Source organism: Carassius carassius, chromosome 27, assembly GCF_963082965.1.
Source record: "Carassius carassius chromosome 27, fCarCar2.1, whole genome shotgun sequence".
Classification (NCBI taxonomy): Eukaryota; Metazoa; Chordata; class Actinopteri; order Cypriniformes; family Cyprinidae; genus Carassius; species Carassius carassius.
In genome coordinates, this window is record NC_081781.1 from 14317476 (window position 1) to 14340699 (window position 23224).

The window sequence follows — 23224 nt, forward strand, 5'->3', positions numbered from 1 at the left end:
ACTATAGCATGGAACTACAAACACTGATTATATAACAGGGTTAAATAATGACTCCCACACTGCTCGTTTGTCTCCAAGCTGCTGAGATCCAGATTAACTCTCTCTTTTCAGATAAACAGTGCATGTGTACTTTCTCACACACACCCTATTCACAACCGCCTGGCTAAAATAAGTCGGTTTACTTCAGAGGAGTCGCCTGCCCATAGAATCGGCCATGATTTTATATTCCCTATATGAGTGCCTGGATTTCAAAAGCTTTTTGTTTTTGATTTGTTTACTGCTGCTGCTTATAGATTTGATCAGACATAAAAATCCAGGAAATTTTCCACCAGGACCCTGGCCGCTACCCATCCTAGGAAATGTCTTCACTGATGTTAACTACAAAACTGTAGACCAGGTGAGGCACTAATGAATATACTACAACACTGAAATAATTATGCCTACTCATTTACTATGCAATATAACAATAATAATATTATATTTATATGAATATATTTTTTTTTATTAAGTATAGAATGCCATGACTTCATCCTTTTTTTTTCATATGTGCTACTTGATTATTAATTTAATTAATTTACTTTTATTTTTCCAGTTTATTGGGAAGTATGGGAACATCTTCAGTATCAGAAATGGAAGTGATAAAATAGTGTATGTGTCCGGGTTTAAAATGGTGAAGGATGTTTTGATCACTCAAGGGGAAACCTTTACTGACCGCCCTGTTTCTCCTTTATTTGACACACTTTATAAAGGTAGAGGTAAGTGACTACAATAAGGCGACCAATGGAAACACAAAATGTTCGTTTACAAAACAACTGCTGTATTTATGAATTGAAAGTAGCAGGAAAATTGGTGAGTATTGCTCTAAAGTATATAGTTTAATTGCAGATGAGCAAAGTGTTCTTGCTAAATAGGTGCAAATTATTTTGTGTATAGAAAAACATCCTCACTGATTCTACAGCAGGTCTAAACACAATTTTCTTCCATTGTTTTTGACGCCGACCCCTGACCAAAAAAGGCTTGTCTTTTAACAATGGCTACTCATGGAGGAAACAACAGCAGTTTTCCATGAGTCACCTGAAAAACTTTGGAGAGGGGAGGAAGACTCTCGAAGAACATATTCAACGAGAGTGCTACTTCCTGTGCGGAGCCTTTAAAGAAGAGCAGGGTAAGAACCCATCTACAGTTTTTTTTTATTGAATCTATGTTCCATGAGGAACACCTTTAACATCCAAGGAACCCTAAGGTCTTTTTATACTGGAAAATGGTTATTTAGATTATTGAAATGTACTTTAATCTAATAACAACATTGTTCTCTTGAGAACTGTTCACTGCAAGGTTCTTTGGGGAAGCCAGAATTGTTCTTCTAGGGCATGGGCGTCCAACTCAATTCCTGGAGGGCCAGAGCCCTGCAGAGTTTAGATTCAACTTTAATTAAACAGACCTGATACAATTAATCAAGTCCTTCTGGCTTATTTGAAAACTACATGGTATGAGTGTTTGAGCAGAGTTGTAATACACAGAACAGTATATCATTTCAAAAAACTTTTCTGAAGTGTCTTTTACTAAAATATTCTGCAAATATTCATGATGACATTGTTTTTACCTTGTCATGCAGGCTGCCCATTTAACCCTCTGGTCAAAATCAACAATGCAGTGGCTAATGTTATTGGTAGTTTGGTGTTTGGCCATCGATATGAGTATGATAATGCTGATTTCCAGAAGCGTCTACAAATGAGCGCAGAGTCAGTGTTTCTTACAGGATCTGTGTGGAACCAGGTAGCGTCCATTGAAAATACAACATTTAATGGAACACTCCACTTTTTTTTGAAAATAGGCTCATTTTCCAACTCCCCTAGTTAAACAGTAGAGTTTTACCGTTTTCGAATCCATTCAGCCGATCTCCGGGTCTGGCGGTAGCACTTTTAGCTTAGCTTAGCATAGATCATTGAAACTGATTAGACCGTTAGCATCTCGCTCAAAAATTACCAAGGAGTTTCTTTTCCCATTTAAAACTTGACTTTTCTGTAGTTACATCGTGTACACTGAAAAAAAGTGTCGCTGGATCAGCTTTAACAAAATACGTCAACTTGTTACATTGTTACACTTCTAAAATTAAAAGAAAAATAAGTTTGGCAAAAATACATTTTTAAAGTCAACTGAAACTAAAATTCAATTTCAACCAAATATATATTTTTTACATGATTATATAAGCAAACTATCAGTATAAATTTATTTGGACTGGCTTAAATTATTTACATATTTTTAAATCAAATATCCAGATAAATTCAAATCTAAACTGTACACATTAAGCAATTTCTTCACCTTCAGAATGGGATTTTACTGTGCTTAAAGTTACTGTATTTACACTCTTGAGTCAAACATTTTAAAATGGTAACCCATGGTAAGGCTGCAAAGTTCCTTGATTATTACACCGGAATGAGAGTATAGTTCCTAGCCATATCGGCCTAGAAAATCACAACTTTTCATTTTACTTAGTACATGATGTAACTACAGAAGAGTCAAGTTTTAAATAGGACAAATATAGAAACTATTTGCTCATTTTTGAGCGAGATGTTAACAGTCTAATCAGATTCAATGATCTATGCTAAGCTAAGCTAAAATTGATACGCCAGACTCGGAGATCGGATGAATTGATTCGAAAACGGTAAATCTCAACTGTTTAACTCTAGGGGAGTTGGAAAATGAGCCTATTTTCAAAAAAAGCGGAGTGGATTTTTTTCACATATTACACTTGTGTTGAGTGAATGATTTTGTTAAAATATTTGTACAAAACATCAAAGCTTGAAGCACAGTATTACCATGGAGATTATTCATCCTTTTAACAAAACCTTCATGTTTTTTTTTAAGCTATATGATGCCTTCCCAGGTATAATGAAATGGTTGCCAGGACCTCATCAGACAATAATCTCAAACTATCAAGAGTTAGCAAACTTCTTGAAAGAAAAGGTTGAGCAACACAGACAAGATTGGGACAGCAACAATCCCAGAGATTATATTGATGCCTACCTGACAGAAACAGAGAAGGTAAAACATAGTAACATAATTTGGAGCTCTGCATCAACAGCAGGTGATGTACCCAAGAATATTACTGAATTAATTGGATTCTTGAAGAAATGTTTCTTATTCATGTCTGTGTGCTTCATTTGGGGCTTAGAGGAAGAATGACACTGAGGCAGGGTTTAACACTGACAGTCTGGTGTGGTGCATGGTAGACTTGTTTGAGGGCGGAACTGAAACAACGACCAACACACTCCGATGGGCTCTGCTTTACATGATCAAGTACCCTGATATTCAAGGTACAATAAAATTATGTACTTAAGTAACAACAACAGTAAAAACAGACAAAATATCTTTACTATTTATTGTGCATTGTTGTATCTTGACAATGTTCTCAAAATGTTTCCTTAACTAGAGATGGTCAGAGCAGAGATTGACCAGGTGATTGGCTCCCGTCTACCTACTATGTTCGATAAGGCAAACATGCATTACACCAACGCTTTTATTCATGAGGTTCTCAGAAAAGCCAACCTTGTGCCTCTAAATATGGCTAGAACTGCAAGAAAGGACACAACTCTGGGAGGCTATTTCATACCAAAGGTAAAAGAAGGGTATTGTGTTTATTGTTAAACATTTTAAAATATATTTTTATTTTTATTGTGAATATTATATATATAAAGTGGTAGAGCATTGCTTTAGCAGCGCAAAAGGTTGTGGGTTCAATTCCTGGAGAACACACTCCCTCCTTTGTGGGGGAGTTGTGGCCTAGTGGTTAGAGAGTTTGACTCCTTAGCCTAGGGTTGTGGGTTTGAATCTCGGGCTGGCAATACCACGACTTAGGTGCCCTTGAGCAAGGCATTGAACCCCCAACTGCTCCCCGGGCGCTGCAGCATAAATGTCTGTTCACAGTGTGTGTGTTTACTGCTCTGTGTGTGTGCACTTTGGATGGGTTAAATGCAGAGCATGAATTCTGAGTATGGGTCACCATACTTGGCTGAATGTCACATCACTTTAAAAATAAAAATGTGTAGTCTGATTGCACTGTAAGCCGCTTTTAAGCATCTGATAAATGCATAAATGTAAAACTAATATATTTTATTAGTTTTGAATAACACTTTATTATTATTATGACCACTTCCTGTACTGTACTAAGGGGACTGTGATGATCACTAATCTGACATCAGTGCTGTATGACAAACATGAATGGGAAACACCAGACACCTTTAATCCTGGACACTTTATAGACTCTGAAGGTCAATTCTGCAGGAGAAATGCCTTCTTCGCCTTCTCAGCAGGTACAGTTCATCCATTGCCTAATTCTGCTGTCTCTTAATCAATTTTAAACCATACCTGTAAAAATAAATGACTGTAAAATATATATTTCAGTCAAGTAATTCATCTGTGCTGGATTGACAGGCAAAAGGCAGTGTCCGGGAGAGCACCTGGCTCACGTGGAGCTGTTCATCTTTCTTGCTATCCTCTTGCAGACCTTCAGGTTCAGCCCTCCTCCTGGTGAGGAGCCCAGTCTGGAGAGCCAGGTGGGCTTCACACAAGCCCCATTGCCATACAAGCTCTGTGTTCATCCGAGATAAAGGGTGCCAAATCCTGCTGAGGTTGAGTGTGTGCAGTATAGAAACTTTTATGTGGGAAGTATCACTCACAGCATATGCATATGCACAGTGTTGAGGAAAGTTACTTTAAAAAGTAATGCATTACAATACTGTTTAACTTCCTAAAAAAAATAACTAATTACATTACTTAGTCTATGTTTTATAAAACGTAATGCGTTACATTACTTTTGAGTTACTTTTTAAATCTGAGCAGAGCTTGTTTGTTTGTTTTTAATATAAAAAATGTATATTACCAATTTAAAAGCCCTTTCACACCAAGTAAAATGAATATGCCTCATGCTGAAGGAAATTTAAATTCATGTCTGTATTCATTACTTTTTTTATTCATTTTGAGCAATACTGAATCTGTTTTTTGTGCAGGTGAGATGAGGAAATGTATGTTCACATTTAGTCTAGAACTACAGTATCATCATGTTCACACAGCGCACACATCACCTCGGCACTTACTCCCGATTCTCTCAACATGGCCTCTTATTCTGTATAGTGCCACACTTTCGATATTCATGACTAGTTGTTTTTTTCAAAACATTAAACATACACAAACATACCTACATAAATACATACGTGTGTGTGTGTGTGTGTATGTGTGTGTGTATATATTATATATATAATATACACACACACAAACACACAGAACACAGTTTTACCCTGTCTATCTGTATTGAAGAATTGAGTCATGTAGTATTTTTGCAATTTTTTTTATTACCTTATTTTCAAATCTAAACATGTAACCTTTCACTGAGTGATCAGCACTTTGCTTATTGATTTAAAAGCTATAAAACATGAATTCAATGCCATGTACACTAAAAATGTGTGCAGTACACTTACAAAGGGCACAAATATACACTAAATAATGTACATAAATGTACCTTTTATTTTTTGTGACTTTGGACACTGCCCCAGTGATAGCTTTGTATGGAATGTGTTTTGGACATATCAGGTTATACTAATCTTGTCCTTTATTCAAATATGCTTAACTTAATTAAGCAGTATGCTATTAATTCACTATTTTTAATTTCAATGAATCATCTATCAATGAACATAACCTCCTAAACTGAACCACAGACAAAATCTTCATGTGTTTTTCACTGACATCGTTTGTCCCCAATTTACACAGCAAACCAACCAGCAATTATAGCACTGGATAAATGTGTGGGAGTGGGGAGGATTCAATAAATCAACCTGCAAAAACAGTTCACCTCACTGCGTGTCTCACTCAGTAACTCAATCTGAGGAGGACTTCCCATTAAAATTTAAGTACATATTAGATGACATACATTTGACACTCACACATTTCTCAAACAACAAGAGTAATGTAATCCATCAAGATCTTGTATAACTCGGAGTTCATGTTCTGTTAAAAACATTACAGCTATTGAGCCAGATGTGAGGGGAGTGGCAGGCTGAACAGATGGACAAAGGCTGCCTGTTCAACACACATTCTGCAAACCTCACATTTCCCTTCTTTGCCTGTCATGGCGTTAACTGCAGTTCTCCAGATTCTTGAATTTAAGGGACTACTGCTCTTTAGTGGCTTTTCTCTTGGTGGCAGACTATGTGAAGAACAGAAACCCACCAAATTACCCACCCAACATTTTCTCTCTTCTGCTTCTAGGAATTGTCTTCAACCTTGACTCCAAAGAGCCACATAAACATCTGGCAAAACTGAGCAGACAATATTGACACTTCTGGGTTGACAGGACAGGACTCTATTAATGTCTAGGGGGGAAAAAGATAAGAGATAGCATGATAGTGGATATCGGTTTTACTTACACACACACACACACACACACACACACACACACACACACACACACATATATATATATATATATATATATACAAACTTATAATTGAAAACTGTGTTTAAAATGGTGCATGCCCTTTAGATCATGCTTGCAGTTTACTGATAAAAAATATTTATGATCCTAATGATTTGCATTGGTTTCAGTCACAGTTTAATAAGCAGGAAGGTACACAATACCTGGTTTGCATGTAAATAAGAATCAATTTAAGGTAAATAACAGGACTCATTTACTTCTCATCCTTCTTAGAAGCTGCTTTTGACCCAACAATCCTGTTCAACAATGCTGTTTCCAATATCATCTGTCAGATGGTGTTCGGACCGAAATTTGACTATATGCAGACCACCACTTCAGGACAATGCTACAATATATATCTAAAAACATTCAATCAGAGAGCTCCATTTGGGACCAGGTAAATAATTTTTTTTTCCTTTTTGATAACTGTCCTTTATATTATACTGTTTGGCTTGGAGATATTTTGCTACTTTGAATAAACTCTGGGAAAGGACTAATTAAACAAGAAGACTTAAAATACATTTCAAAAGAAATAGTTCACTTTAAAAATGAAAATCTGCTCACCCTTTGGCCATCTAAGATGTAGATGAGTTTGTTTTTTCATCAGAACAGATTTGTAATAGATCCTCTGCAGGGAATGGGTGCCTTCAGAAGGATCCAATGGTAAGCAATTTTCTCCAAATCTGTTCTGAAGAAACAAACTCATCTACATTTTGAATGTCTTGAGGTTGGGTAAATCTTGAGATTTTTATTTTGGGTGAACTCCTTTAAATATCTATTCATAATTAATTCCGGTCATGCAGCACCAGTACAGACACATGAGTAAATAAAAATGTTTTTCCTTCAGCTCTATGAAGCATTTCCAGGCATTATGAAGCATCTTCCTGGGGCGCACAATGACATGTTCAGTAACTACAAATTATTGGAAGCCTTCTTTAAAAGAGGTTGTTGTTAAACACAAGACAGAACTGGAACCCTCAGAGCCTCAGGACTACATTGACAGCTTCATTTTTAAGATGATGCAGGTAATACAACTATTAAAATGACAGGAGAACTTCAAACTAGCCTCTTTCACTAGCATTTATTTGTTGTAATACAACAACTTCACTTTAAATATTACGTCTTCCATCACTGAACAGAAGCCACATGAAACAACACGTTTTTGATGAAGAGAACATCGTTCCATGTGTTCTAGACCTGTTTCTAGTCTGTGTTCTGACGGAACACCATACCCATCAGAATGGGATCCCTTCGTTAATGCGCATGCGCAGCAGTGAAATTGGTGGAATTGCACATGCGTTAAATGTAAACATAATTTCAGCATACCTAAGATTACAAGCGGTAAGTGGTGGTGTACAATTATAAACTATTTTTATTAAACCAGGGGTATCAAAACAGCATACCCCTTTATAAACTGTATTTATTATTTTTTTTATTAAACCTGGGGCTATCAAAACAGCATACCCCTTTATAAACTGTATTTTTAATATTTTTCTACTTACAAAGTAGGCTAAATTGACAGACTCCGCCATAAAACTCAATTTCCGGTATGCTATTCTGACAAATTATGCTACATCGACAGAACACCGGGGACCAAAACTACATCTACCATATTATACTTGGTCCACCTGTTGTTTTGGTCATCATCAACAGCCGCCTGCGCCATCTGCTGTTGAGCGACCGACAGCAGCTGGAGATCATGCATCGGTACTCAACTGCAATTCCTGCCGCTCCCAGATGTGGAATGGTGAATTTTCTGCTGAATTTGAACCAGTCAATTTGTGAATGCGCATTTGTAAAGTGAAATAAAATGGACCGAAATGTTCCTTTCGAATATTACAAATCATATTTTTAAACAGACTGAATATTTAGGAAGGTGAATATTAATTCTTGAATCTTGAATCTTTAATTATGAAAATGTGTGAAATATTTTGAATTGAAATGTTCACAGATAAAATAATTATGTTAAATTCCAGGACTTAAAAAGGAAAGCCCTGGAAATACAAGGGATTAAAATGCAAGCACTGTTAATTAAATACATTATTATTATTTTTCAGTTAAATTATTGTTTCAACCAGGGTACAGCAATTTTACCCATATTGCACTCTGTTCTCTTTGATTAGAATGAATGGGAGACAATACTGGGCACTTCTTAGACAAAGAGGGTAAGTTTGTGAGGCGGGATGTATTCATGCCCTTTTCTGAAGGTAAAGTGAAAACAGAAGTACAAACTTTAACTTTTTAACTTTATAATGAATTATTTACACTAGTATAGTTATATTCAGAGATAATGTGACATTAAAGACTTTTATATTTTACAAAAGTTTATATTTTAAATAAACACACTTCTTTTGATCTCTATATTCACCAAGGAATCCTAAAAAAAAGTATTAGTTTTCACAAAAATATTAAGCAGCAAAATATTGTCCAAATTGTCACATTAGAATGACTTCTGAAGGATAATTGTGACTGAAGTAATGAACGCTTAAATTATTAATTATTCAATTCTAAAAATATTTCACAATATTACAGCTTTTACTGTATTTTGTGATGAAAATACTTTTATTCAATAATAATAATAATAATAATAATAATTTATTTACATGAATGTCTCCCCACTTTGTCTCTCTCATAGGAAAGAGGGTCTGTATGGGGGAGCAGCTCGCTAGAATGGACCTCTTCCTGTTCTTTGTCATTTTATTAAGAAAATTTTGATTTTCAGCTGCAGAGGGTGAGAAACTCAACCTTGATGGAATGATAGGAGTAACACACACCCCACACCCCTTCAAGATCCATGCAATGACACGCTGAACAAACCATACTCACTATCAGAATACTTTTATAGCAATAATTCAATATTATGAAAAAAATTATATAATACAGATGAATTAATATGACATTATGTCTGTTTAACCTGTATAAGAAAACAGATAGGTGGAGATTATGCCTTTCGTTTGCGACTCACTTGTTTGATTAACCAGTGTGAGAGAATAGCCTTCATCTTTAGTTCCCAAATCAAACCTGCAAAAACCTGCTCGGTAATGCCTAGTTTACAAAAACTAATAGTGTTGGATGAACATTGCCCTAGAAAACAACAGAGACAAGGTCATTGCGACAAGTTAAACATTATAGAATCATTTACGTGTTGGCACTGATTTCAGAGGACTGGGATGAAGTTCAAGTTTTTAAGGTGAAAGATAATGCATAGAGAAAGACATTAGTCAGCAAACATAAGCAAGGTTTTTCTGTGATAATAAATAATGTTGAAATCCATTTCACCATTTGTTTGTGTTGAATTGAAATAGAAATATTGAATTGAAATAGTGCATCATCCATTTGTATTGGCTGGATTTCAGATCATTAAAACAAGCATTTCATTGTGTATTCATGTGAAGGAAAATGATATCCATGCAAAATATAAAGTTTTTTTGTTTTCATATATTTCATTTATTCAAAATAAATCAAATCTGAGAGCTTTAAAAATTGTGTGTAAATTCAGCACCATTAGTGACACATAGTGGGAAATGTTTATATTAGTCGACATCTATCGGTGACACTCGAGTGGAAACTTCAACCTTGGGATCAATAAAAAGCAAGAAGGCGGTAATGCAAAACAAACTGTTTATTCATCACATGTAATTTGTGACTATTGTGTTTTCAAGTGCTCTTTAACTCCAAATATTATTCTAATTTCATTTGAATCCAATCTTATTATTTATCATCTCTCACAAACAATGACAGTGCTCATAAAAATTAAGTTCACTAATTTAAGAGTTCTTCATTGGGGCACATCATACAGAAACATTAACAGTAAAAAAAAAAAAAAACATTAGCATTTACCTCTCACAGGCCAAAAAGCCTTGTTGAATAAAACACCAGAAAAGACAAATCAGAACAGCAATGATTAACCTTACCACCTAAAACTGAATTAATAGTACTGTATCTCCCAACATAAACAGAGTGTATTTTATTCGAAATGCAACAGCTCGTCTATTAGCAGATAGCTCAGTCGGGTCAACCTAAGCAGGAGCAGATTTTCACAATACAGCAAAAGCCATTTCAAAATGCAGATATGTTTTACAAGTCACGCATGTATATTTAAAGATTGGTGTACAACACATTCAAAGCCATCACAGCAGTTTACGATGGCCCGCTATAATTCTGTGCTGGTGTTCAAATCCTGATACTTGAGGTATTCACACAGACAGAAGACATTAAGTGGATAAAAAAGGCCCTTCTGCTTTCTTAAAGAGCATGCAAGAGTGCTATCACAGTCAACTGAATATAAAATACCATAACCGACTGAATGAAGCACCTGGATTCAGATTAAGAGTGATTATATGCATGTCTTTTTAATGTACACTAGTCAACATTTGAAGTGGATCAAAACCTTTCATCAAGTTGTCCTAAAACCAAAATGCGTCCTTGTCTTAGGACAACCTTGATGAACTGCTTTTTATCTACTTTAAATATATACATTAATGTAGTTTCAATGCATGTTGTTGTTTGAGAAAGTCACTGTAATAGGAACAAACTAAGAACTTTGGTGTCCAGCACCAAATACCTCATCATCCTGATCGAAGGATTTTGATTGGCTAGGGTAAAATGTGTCTGCATATACTTTTAATGTTTTATATAACATGCCTGCACGATTACAAATATATTCCATGGCTGCATAGTGTATCGTTGGAAGTCATTTCTAGCAAAAGCATGCATGCTACCCTTACAGGACTCATTAAATGCATTTCTTTCCACACAATCTGAGTGAGCCTGACAAAGGACTGACCTGTGACCTTTAGTATGGATGCTGGTTCAGAAGTGACCCTGCTGCAGACTGTCACAGGTGTGTGTTTAGTACTGAAAGTGAAAAAGACTGCTACTGTACATAATTGTGTGCTGATTGAGTAACTTTCAACAAGAGTTCAGTCCCTTGTACATTATTATACATGTGTAACTGTAGAGAGTGATCAGATGGGGGAGACGCTAATGTTCATCATGGCATGCTTGTCCCCTTGTTTAGAAGTGTACTTAAGGTCACTTGAGTGTTCATGGGAGGGAAAGAAGGAGAAGAGCAGGAAGTTGGGGAGATACTCAGGACAAGGTTACTTGGAAGAAGCGGCAGGCACGTTGATGGACATGGTTCGCCGGGCGTTCGTCACCTGACGCTGCTGAGCCAGGAAAGACTGGCCGGGCGGCACTAGAGAGCTGGATCGCCCGCTAAGCCGTGACTCGATCGCCATCTTCTGGAAGTTCAAACTCTGTGTTTTGCACAATATGAGAAAAGAAAATTCCATAACATCAAGCAAATTACTGCAGACTGTTTATTTTAAAGTTTTAGATATTTCAAGGCATTTATCAATTAACAGGGACATTTTTAAGTGACATTCCATAAAGGGATAGTTCAACCAAAAATTAATTATGTCACCATTTAATGACCTTTTACTTGTTTCAAACCTGTAAACCTTCTGTTGAACACAAAATAAGCTATTTTTAAGAATGTTGGTAACCAAATAGGTGATGGTAGCCAATATCGCTAATATATATCTACAGCTACTTTCAACTGTTTGGTTATAAACATTCTTTAAAATAGCTTCTTTGGGTTCAGCAGAACAAAGAGACTCTTACAGGTTTGGAACAATAAGTTGACAATTTTTGTTTTGGGGTGAACTGTCCCTTTAAATAAAATAATAAACAAACACGCACACACATACATGCATAAATAATTTTTATATCATCTTTAATTGCAGCACCTTAAATTGAAATATACAAACAAATAAATGGCTTACAGAATCTTAGATCTAAATAAATAACAGCATATTTTATTTACACTGTACTTTGTAAACTATTGAGTCGTGTCACTGTACCTTATTATACCAAGCTGTCACAATTAACTTCTCCTCATATTCCTTCAGTTTGGCCTGCTCACACTCCCGCTGAGTAAAGAAGAGAGGATGGGAACAGACATGAGTAGAAAGAGAAAGAAACGACTAAAATAATTCAGTTGTGAGTGAGAAAGTAAATCTTGAAATCGCTAGATATAAATAACAGAGAAGAGATGGCTGCTCTACCTCCAGAGCAATGATCTTCTTCTCTTTCTCAGAGAGCTGCGCTTTCAGTGACTGAATCTCGGCTGAGGCTGGATTTAGCTTGGGATCCAGAGCTCGAATCACCTTAGAAATGCACAATATGATGTGTAATCATTGGAATTGATGAGTAATAACTCTGTTATAATAAAGGCATGTAAAAGAGCTCAAAATTAAGCAAGAATGCATATATTGGCTGGTTAAACCTGTAGTTATTTGATGTGCAGAGTATGACAGAATATATCAAGTTTATGATTCAATATCAGAAAAATACAGAGGACTTCAAAATGCCTACAAATCTGTAACAGACCAGAGCAAAAGACAGTCAGTGGTAAAACAGGGTATGCATTTAAGAGCTGAAGTTATTGTAAGTACATCACGGGCTTTCTCCAGGTACATCTTGTATCGATCCTCCATCGCCCTCATGTCCTCATCTTTCTTCTTCAGTGCTGCAACCAGCTCATCCATCTTCACACCTGAAAGTGACATTTATCTCTAAAACTGAGAGGAACTTTAAAGATTTTTTGTTTGACTTAAAGAGGATCATAACATCACTCTAGATCATGGACATCAAAGTTCACAGTTTGACACAAAGTTGATGGTTTGAGTGCGTGTATGTGTCTCAGTCTTTTTCTGAGGTCATGAAAAGCAATGTGGGATAAAAATATAGGTTCAGGTCGAGAGTTAAAGGCTAACTGGTTTGAGTAGCGTCTGGCTGGAGGTCCTCCAACAGCTCTTTCTTCTTCATGATTTCATCTTGTGCTTGATTCAGTTGCACCCTGGGAAAAAAAAAACATAAGGACCATCCATTTCATAAAGTGCATAAGATGCTCAAAAATAGCTAAAACAACAAAGAAATCAAATTTGATCAAATGTCTAAACTTACATATGAGCATCCAGCTTCCTTTTCAGATGAGACTGTATGAAAGCAAACATATAATGCAACTTTTTAATAAAAAATACTACATCCAGAATGAAATCAAAGACTAGATGATTTGCAAAGCACATGCTCTTCTTGTATCACTGACAAAAATGTGCAAAAACAGCACCACCAAGTGGCTCAAACACACTTACATCTTCAGGTTTGGCTCCTTGTGTCTGCAAGGCCTTCTGTAGATCCTCTACCTGCTGCTGGAGTTCACTGATTCTTTCTCTGTTTAACCTTAATACACAAACAACACAGGTTCATATGTAGAAAAGCTACTGTATAGTTCGTTAAGTATACATTTGATATATTATGTCAGTCTGTACCTGTTCTCAGTGTCCAGTTGGCTGCGTCCGCGCCGGGCCTCCTCTAGCAGCTCCTGCAGCTCAGTCATGCGCTCGTTCTCGGACTCCTCATGCTGCAGCTGCAACATCTTGTTCTCATGCTGCAGACGAATGAACTTCTCCCTGGACATCAACATATACAAAACACACGTATTTATACTACAATGATAGCTAAGATTTGATGCGCACTAAAGATAAATGTGAATCACAAAGACATTAGGTTCAGTATACTAGTCTTGCTATTCACCTTCTGTTTGAAGTGTGTTATTAAAAACAGTGGTAAACAAAACCATTTTAATCTTTGCTCATTTTTTGATCAGACTACCGAATATGAAGACATTTCTGCACAAAATTAATATCAACTTTCCACACCAAATCAGCATTTCAGAATGATCTCTGAAGGATCATGTGACACTCGAGACTGGAGTAATAGATGTTGAAAAAAAATCAACTTTACCCTTCCAGGAATAAATGGCATTTATGGAAAAATTTGCAATTCTGTATGCTATACATACCTGTACTCAATGGGCAACATCTCAGCTGCTAGGTTATCATGGCTTGGACTTCCTGTTTGATACTTGCCTGTGAAGTGTGAAATAAGCACACGTTCAAGTTTCATTTTTAGTTTGTGTTTACTGAGCTGTGAAGTGACCCAGACAGATCGCTTGAGCTGGGCTCAAGGCTGTACTGTGGTCGGAATATAAATCTAACAGGCTGTACTGCCTCTGAACCAGCAGTTTTGCTTGAATTTAAATTGGCTATGCCAAACGAATCACAGGAGTGGGGGAACTGTTATCTCTCTCAGCAGAGCCCGCCTGCACTAATTCATGTCTGTGAGCAACAGTCTTCATTCAAATGCAATCTTTTCCTAGCGGCACATGGCACCATCGCCAGATGTGGCGTCTGCAAACATACCTGCTTGTAATAGCTGGGCCTGTTGGGCCTGAGTGCATCGCAGCTCCTCATTAGTCTCTCGGAGAGTGTCCCGCTCAATGCTGATCCTCTGATGAATCACACACAAACACAATAGTCACAAGGTTTTGGCATGTGTATGAGTAATTGCAGGTGAATATGTCACTCTACCTCTTTCTCCTTTAGTAAAGTATCATATTTCTCCTGAAATTTCTTCATCTCGAAAACGAGGTTATCAGCCCTACAGGACTCATCAGACAGTTTCCTGTGGAGCTCCTGACCCTGAAGTTCCAAAAACAATGTAGTGTTTATCTTTTACGTTCATATTTCACTTAACCACCTGAAAGGAAAACTGCTAGCACGTTTATACCTGTCTCTTGTATGTCTCTAACTGAGCTCTTGCAGCATTAGCTTTGCGTAGCTCCTCTTCAAGGCTGACTGTGTTGTGCATGTAGGTCATATTCTTCTCCTCCAGAACTTTCACTTGCCGTCTTAGGTCACTTAGATCTTCTAACTTCTTCCTGTACGTCTCAACAGAGGCCTCTAGCTTGACTGCCCTGTCAGAGTAGCTCCTAAACAAACAGATCAATCCTAGAGACTTCCCAAAACACCCAAAGAGGATGCTGGCAAAAACTACTTGTTAAAATATGACCCAGCACACACCTTAATATGTCTAATTCATCTTTAAGCGATCGCGACTCCTCAGCCAGGCTGGTCAGTTCATCGTTACGATGCTGAAGCTCCACTAGTTGTTTCTCCAGCTCTTCACAGTGGATGCGGTAATCGTCTTTAGCTGCCTCAAGCCTGGTTATTACACACATACACACACTTTCATTATTTACACTGCATGCCATTTCAAACTGAGACATTCTAGCCACCCTTGGTTCATTATTTCAATGCTTGTCTACTTCATCAACAATATTCAGAACATCAGCAAGTTAATATCAAGCAAGTTTCAGACAATATTTGGAAAGTTCCACATTGTCTACCTGAAGTTCTCCTCCTGAAGCTGCTCTAGCTGTAGTTGTAGCTGGCTGTGCTTCCTCCCTGATGGAGTACTGGGGTCATCAAAAGTATCAAGCTGACTGGCTCGATCAGTCAAGAGGTCATTTTCTGCCAGGAGGCTGTTCCTTTCCTCCTGTAGCATTGTCACCTGTTTAAATGGCAAAAAGGTCAAACATCTCTGGAAACATTTATGGAAAACCTGATGATGTATGACCTACAGTGCATACAACAGGTTTGGCATATTTGAACATATGATTGTATGTAGGGTTGTACTGTATTATGTACACTACCGTTCCAATGTTTGGGGTCAGTATCCTATGCCCACCAAAGCTGCATTTAATTGATCAAAAATACATTAAGAATTATTACAATTTAAAACTAGAATTTATGTTTTCTATTTTAATATACATTAAAATGTAGTTTATTTGTGTGATGGCAATGCTGTATTTTCAACAGCCACTGATCCAGACTTCACATCACATGATCTTTCAGAAACCATTTGAATATTTTGAGAAACACGTCTTAATATTACATTAAATTGTTTGTGGAACATGCAATACATTTTTACATTAAAACTACATTCACTGTCACTTTTGATCAATTTAATGCATCCTTGCTGAATAAATAAATTAATTTCTTCAAAAATCTTGCTGACCTCAAACTTTTGAATGGTAGTGTATATATACAGCATGATTATTCTAAATTATATTATATTAAATTATAACAGATTACAACTAGATTTGCATTTAAATAAACATTGTGCTGCACCACTACTTACCACAGAAGGAAATAAACCAGTTTACAAAAAATAAACACTTTCAAAACTAACTAAACATTAAAAATGTATCCATTACAGTTGTGTGTATAAACTCTAAATTGATGCAACTTTATATTACATTTGCAAATTAAATGAAACAATTCCACTGTTAATGTTAAGCATGTTAAACCTCCCACACTACAACAGTAAATGCATATTATTTTTGCATATATAGTGTTTGCCAATATATAACCCAGTAATTTCAGCTCTGAATCCATGAGCTCTTTTTGCAACAAAAAACCCCCAGATGAGACCCGTTTTTCAGTGGTTAGATTGATTAGTGTCAATGTAGTGTTTTAGTTTTAGTTAGCCTAGGTTGCCATGCATTTGTTTAGACTTACCTCTCATAGGTCATGGATACTTTTACAACTTAATCTGTCAAGAATCAGCAACACATCAATTTCTAACCCATTTATGTGCACAGGAAAATGAACATAGCAGTTCAAATCCTGCAAATGACTTTTAAATGTACTATATTCATCACAATTTCCAAAAGGGAAATATATACCTAAACATTTGATAAAATACTGTACATGACAGATTATTTCTTTGAAAAGCTCAAATACATCAGCCTCTGCAGAGACAAATAAAAAATGCTTGCACTCAAGGCAAAATCTGTCCATCCGTGAAGGTGAATGAACAGAACAGCAGAAATCAGAAATGCTGTTCACTGACAATTACAGTCTGCAAACACAGCCACTTAAATAAATGCTGCCTCTGGATTTCTTTGACCAATGCCTTTTTTATGTAGGCAGCTTATAAATATTTCAGCACTGGTGTGTATTCATATCTAAAACAAGTAATAATAGTAATAATATTTATGTGCCATTTTGGTTTTCGATGCTTGAACGATTTTTGCCACAATCTTACTTAAGACTGTCACAAAAGTATCAACAGTTGTCAAGCAGCTTTATAGCAGAATTGAGTTCATAACTTATAAAATTTGCTTCAGTTTCATGGTTATAGAACTGAATTGAATCAACTAAATTGAACTGAATAATGACATTTCTTTTTTGTAGAACTGAAATTGAAGTCATTTCATAACTGATTAATTTGAACACTTATTTTCCTGTTTATTACTGTAAGGTCCTTTGAAATCTGTGTACTACTGTATATAACTCGTGATAATATTATTATATCTTTGTTAATACAAACCCCTCACCTGCATGTCGAGCTCCTGACAGCGCTGTGCCAACTCTTCTTTCACTACCATGACTTCAGTCAGATCCCCCAAGGCTTTCTTTAACTACCAAAAAACCAGCATCATTGAACAATACTACAAGATACTACATTTAACAATATCGACACACTGACTTTCTCATATATGTCTGTATTTCTTACCTGTTGTTCAACATCTCCAGGGTGTTCTGTTCCTAACTGAGACATAGTCTCCCTGCTCATAAGCTGTAATGAATAAAAAAAAATTAAATTCATTTTATATATATATATATATATATATATATATATATATATATATATATATATATATATATATATATATATATATATATACACACACAGTACAGACCAAAAGTTTGGACACACCTTCTCATTCAAAGAGTTTTCTTTATTTTCATGACTATGAATATTGTAGAGTCACACTGAAGGCATCAAGGGCTATTTGACCAAGAAGGAGAGTGATGGGGTGCTGCGCCAGATGACCTGGCCTCCACAGTCACCGGACCTGAACCCAATCGAGATGGTTTAGGGGTGAGCTGGACCGCTGACAGAAGGCAAAAGGGCCAACAAGTGCTAAGCATCTCTCGTGGAACTCCTTCAAGACTGTTGGAAGACCATTTCAGGTGACTACCTCTTGAAGCTCATCAAGAGAATGCCAAGAGTGTGCAAAGCAGTAATCAAAGCAAAAGGTGGCTACTTTGAAGAACCTAGAATATGACATATTTTCAGTTGTTTCACACTTTTTTGTTATGTATATAATTCCATATATAATTCCACATGTGTTAATTCATAGTTTTGATGCCTTCAGTGTGAATCTACAATTTTCATAGTCATGAAAATAAAGAAAACTCTTTGAATGAGAAGGTGTGTCCAAACTTTTGGTCTGTACTGTATATATGACCACATAAAAAGCTGAATAAAATGAATCTGACCTCCTGAATAGCAGTCATCACCACATGCTGTACAGATTCCTCCAAAGTCATGATAATCTGGACATAGTCTAGACAAAACCATCTTGCTAAGTTAAAATAATGAAATATATATGGATCACCAGGAAAATAGCAGTACACAATGATAGTAAATAACAACATTTTAAGGTTTGGGTGAACAAGTACCTTGTTTCCTGTCACATTTGATTGCACACCCCAGGATGAGCTGTAGGAGGCGTCCCAGCTCTACCTGATCAGACTGCTCTACTACACGCATCAGATCAGGCAGAGGGAAATCTGTGATCTGCTGAGCCAAAACCTGAACCCGGAGTGATCAGAACACATACGCATTATTACAATGAATCAGTTTAAGCATCTGGGCATCATGGACAATGATTTTTGAGGGGGCCCATGGGGGGTGGGGGTTAGCACTGTATAACTCAGATAGGATTATGTTTTATTTTTTCCTTTTTATTCGAAATATTTCCAAACATGTTAATTATATTAAGAAATATCTCGATTCTCAAATATGTGTAGCCTAAGTAAATGCGTTTCGCACCTTTATAGGTTTGTTATTTGATCAATAAATGGAGATTGACAAAGTAGACTAATAGTGTAATCTATTAACTACACATAGAAATCTGACTTTTTACTTAAGTGCCAGATATGGGTGTCATGCCATAAAATATTTTTAATACGACTATATTTGTATTTAATATGAATTTTAATAACAATTTTGAAAGTTACTTTTTTTTTCATTTTACAGAGTTAAGAACATTTACATTATCAAATAACATTTTTATTCAGTCTAGCCAGAGTTCAGGCACTCTCAAAGACTCCCATTATAATCACTGAAGCTCTTTACACTGTGAAATGAATATCTTACTTACATTCGTACGCACATCTGCACTTTGTTGTTTCTGATGAGAGAATTCGCCAGAGAATTCAGTCAGTGAGCAAGTGAACAAAACACCGCGTTTCAGCGATGACTCATCTGAACGTCTCTGATTGGCCAATGCATTCATAAGCTCAACAGAATCGTGTGTGATTGGTTATAATGCTGCGCTGTTTAAACTCATCTGTCTCTGGCTTAGCGCCAGCCAGATTTGGATTTAGCAGCTGATGCTGTGCCACACTGAACGATCTAATCATAACGGTGTGATTGGATCAAATATATATATAAAAACTATTATTTGGCTATTTTTTTGTCTTTTGGAAGCTGCATTCAAAATCCACTTTGCTCAGAAGTCTGAGGGGGTACATGCCCCCTCACTTTGAATGGGCATGACGCCTCTGTTCAGCATGGTTATTATATCTTTAAAATAAATTATGAAAACAAATTGAGAAAAATTGTAGGCATTAACACAGTCATACAAATAAACCAGCCATCATGTGACTGTAGCAATATTTGTGAATTCAGAATGCATTGTGTCAGCTGAAAGACTTAAAGCCTGACTGATGATATCTGAAACAGTGTGTCTTTTACCTCATTATAATAATCAACTATCATCTGCAGGATCTTTTTGAGATTGTTCATCTGTAGAAATGGAGAGAAACAAAGACTTTAGCTATGACTAACAAATTATATTTGGCATGTTCTCAAAATTAGATTTAAGCACAAAGGCATAAAACGAAAAAGAAGTCTACCTTGAGTCTCACATTATCTCCAACATCCTCTTTAATGCGGGCCAGCCAGCTCTCATTGAACCATGAAGGATCTCTGTAATTGAAATATATTGATCAGTGCAGCGCAGTCTTATCTACTTCAGATACTTTTAGATGCTTTCATTCAGATCAGTTGGCAAAATGAAATCAAATACATTTTATTCTTATCCCTTCCTACTGTAATATAATCAGAACTACCACACACTCTCAGGCTTTCTGATAACAATATATAAATTTAAGTAAACTTGAATGTTTATTCAACAAATAATAAGGTTTCAGGTAATATGACTCTGAGGACTTCCCACAACCGAATGCAAGTCATAAAATATTCACACTCTGACAAGCTGAGATATAAATCTGTAATGATGGACTGGAAAAAACTAATCTGATTTAGTAGAGCAAGGAGGGAAACAAAAAATGGGGGGAAGTGAGAAATGTAAACACAGTTAAGTATGAAAGAATGAGCCAAAGAAACTGCAGATAAACTGGTAGTACCTGGCACTAGCAACGTTTGAAGTCATGACTCATGGGTAATGAAATAAATACAACAAAAGCAAAGTTGCGTTGAATAAAAGCATCTGCCAGTGAATAAATGTAAACACACTCACATCTGATGCAGAGCCTGAGACATGGCTGCCCCTGAGGTTAGATCCTCCACTGTTTTACAGGGGGCTGCAGTTTTGAAGGTTTGCAGCTGAGGCATATACAAATAAAGAAACAAACGTATACAGTACTATAATAAACAATGATAAAATACAAAGAATATGCATGACATAAGGGGTTCCCAAACTTTTTTGTCCGCTGAACCACCTTATATGTAAAATATTTAGGCTACTTGAGATATTGTTAATATTTTTAAAAATTCAACATTAATATTATTACCTGTAATTGTTAAAAACTTTTTCAGTTTTATTTTGAATAATTGTTGTCTAGTCATTCTGACACAGAGAGGATTTTCTTTTTCCTGAAAATGCTTGTTAATGTTCATATTAGTCTGACACTTTTTTTTTCTCCCACAGGCATATCCTAAATATTGATTCATTGATTTACTGATTTATTGATTTACCATTTTTTGACTTTTTGAAAAAAAAGAAAGAAAAAAAGAGGAAGAGGAGATAAAAACAATGTGTTAACTGAAAGAAAACAAAGTGACAAAAACATTAAATCCAGGTAATTTTTAGGGCCAGTCATTTTTGAACGTAAACACCAAATTTGGAAAAAGCATTTTCAGCAAAGCATGAAGGTTAATTTTACATTTGATTTAATTATTAGTTTCTTATCAACTTGTCATTTGGTAAACCCTGCATTACTACAATAAAAGTATCAAAATCACTACTGACAGCATGATAGTATATTTAATAGAAAATCATGGAGGTTTGTACATTTCGGTTTTGTCATTCGAACTGCATAGCATATAGCACTCTCAATAAAGAAAAATACAATTAACATTAACAAAATACTCCATCTTGTTGTTAAGGGATATATTTACTAAATATTTTTTCCATTGCATTACATTTTTTCTCCAGTGTCACACACACACACACACACACATGTTTCATCTTACAAGTCTTTCTGAAAACTATCCAGGAGGGCCCTCGGTGTAAACGCAATGTAAACACAGTCATGGATCAGAGCCAAATACAGAGAATCGCGAGCACGCGCCGCATGCGATCACACACCGCGGTCAAAAATCAAAACGCCATCATATTAAACTGAGACGGGGAATATCTGATTGCATAAAACACATTCCACAAATACTCTAGCTAACCAGATTAGACGTCTTAATCGGATGAGGATGGAGTTGGCGGTGACTGTTGGTGTTGTTTACATGTCTAACAGCATTCTGAGTCTTGTTCGTCTTTATGATTTTTGTATATATTGGTGTCGCGTGTTGAACGGGAGCCGCTTGGAGAAATTAGCGCATTTTTTAAGGTTGATGCACCGCAGAGCCCGTTTGGTTTACAAGAGCAAGTGCACACATCTAAATGTCTTATTTCCGGTATTTGACCATGGTGATCGTCCGAAGAAAACGACTAACGTTACCTGCGACAGGTAACGCTATCGTCAAGGATATGACCGTAGATAAATAAACGATTCATGATTCCAGTGACCTTTAGAGCTGAACTGAAAGATGGGATCTTACCCAAATAATCAGGCTCTCGCACAGCACCGTTTTATTTAAATCCATATCTCCTCTGTGTTATCGGGCAAATATTTCCGTCCACCTGTCAACAATGCGCTTCCCCTTTCTACCTGCGTGTGTTTGCCTAGCGCTCACCAGACCAGCGCTACGTTCACGTCTATTGAGTCTACGCATTGATTGATACGTAAAGGCTTCGTGAATGTCCGCCGCGGACACAGCGCCTTCTCACAGCGCGTGCTGCGTTGATAAGGATTGGGGGATTGACGAGTTTAAGAGAGCAACAGCAAGAAATAAAACACCAATGGTGTATTGAGTTCAGGACACCGTGTAGCCAATCAAAAGAGAGATCAAAGAGGAGACTGGCAGAGCAGAGAACACGGATCATGTGGTGCAATCGTTGGGTTTCCACATTATGGAAGCTGAATAGACTATGGGCACCTAAAAACGTGAATATAAAATAGCCTACAATATGTTACAAAATACTGTCACATTTATCATCAAAATGCCCAGATTCATCCAAATGAGCACGTTTAAAAATGTATATATATTTTGCCCTAAAAAGACTAAGCCTTTAAGGACATATTTAAAATGCTAATTAAAGATGATTTACCATCTTGGACCAACAAACAAACCAAAGGTGGTCAATCTGAAATGTAGCCTAGTAGTTAGTCATCCAAAAACATGATCATCTATCACCATAATGATCATCTTTGACCAGGTAGCCTAAAGATTGACTTATTCCAGCTATGACCA

The 23224-nt window shown here is 36.4% G+C and overlaps 2 protein-coding genes and 1 pseudogene across 3 annotated transcripts; 2 read left to right on the plus strand and 1 right to left on the minus strand.

Moving 5' to 3' along the window:
* The first annotated feature begins 87 nt into the window (after nucleotides 1-87).
* Nucleotides 88-4701, plus strand: LOC132106843 (cytochrome P450 2J2). The gene is made up of 9 exons (XM_059512878.1): nucleotides 88-397; nucleotides 593-755; nucleotides 1016-1165; nucleotides 1616-1776; nucleotides 2869-3045; nucleotides 3176-3317; nucleotides 3434-3618; nucleotides 4172-4313; nucleotides 4435-4701. The coding sequence occupies exons 1-9, from the start codon at nucleotides 215-217 to the stop codon at nucleotides 4608-4610; spliced, it is 1479 nt and encodes a 492-aa protein (XP_059368861.1). The 5' UTR covers nucleotides 88-214; the 3' UTR covers nucleotides 4611-4701.
* A 1694-nt stretch (nucleotides 4702-6395) lies between these two features.
* LOC132107414 (cytochrome P450 2J3-like) lies at nucleotides 6396-9138 on the plus strand (annotated as a pseudogene).
* Nucleotides 9139-10076: 938 nt separating this feature from the next.
* LOC132106845 (protein Hook homolog 1) lies at nucleotides 10077-22686 on the minus strand. Of its 2 annotated transcripts, XM_059512884.1 has the most exons (23): nucleotides 22472-22686; nucleotides 20937-21022; nucleotides 20311-20383; nucleotides 20150-20200; nucleotides 19554-19583; nucleotides 18850-18982; nucleotides 18667-18734; nucleotides 17897-17959; nucleotides 17718-17801; nucleotides 15723-15886; nucleotides 15397-15537; nucleotides 15104-15305; nucleotides 14905-15015; nucleotides 14737-14824; nucleotides 14337-14403; nucleotides 13804-13944; nucleotides 13627-13714; nucleotides 13439-13470; nucleotides 13249-13331; nucleotides 12928-13028; nucleotides 12538-12639; nucleotides 12334-12402; nucleotides 10077-11727 (listed from the first exon to the last, which is right to left on the minus strand). In XM_059512884.1, exons 1-23 carry the CDS (start codon nucleotides 22514-22516, stop codon nucleotides 11572-11574), a joined length of 2178 nt encoding a protein of 725 aa, XP_059368867.1. In that variant the 5' UTR covers nucleotides 22517-22686; the 3' UTR covers nucleotides 10077-11571. The 2 variants fall into 2 exon arrangements, with proteins under 2 accessions (XP_059368867.1, XP_059368866.1); XM_059512883.1 differs by lacking the exon at nucleotides 19554-19583 and having other exon boundaries at nucleotides 22472-22544.
* Nucleotides 22687-23224: the final 538 nt, after the last annotated feature.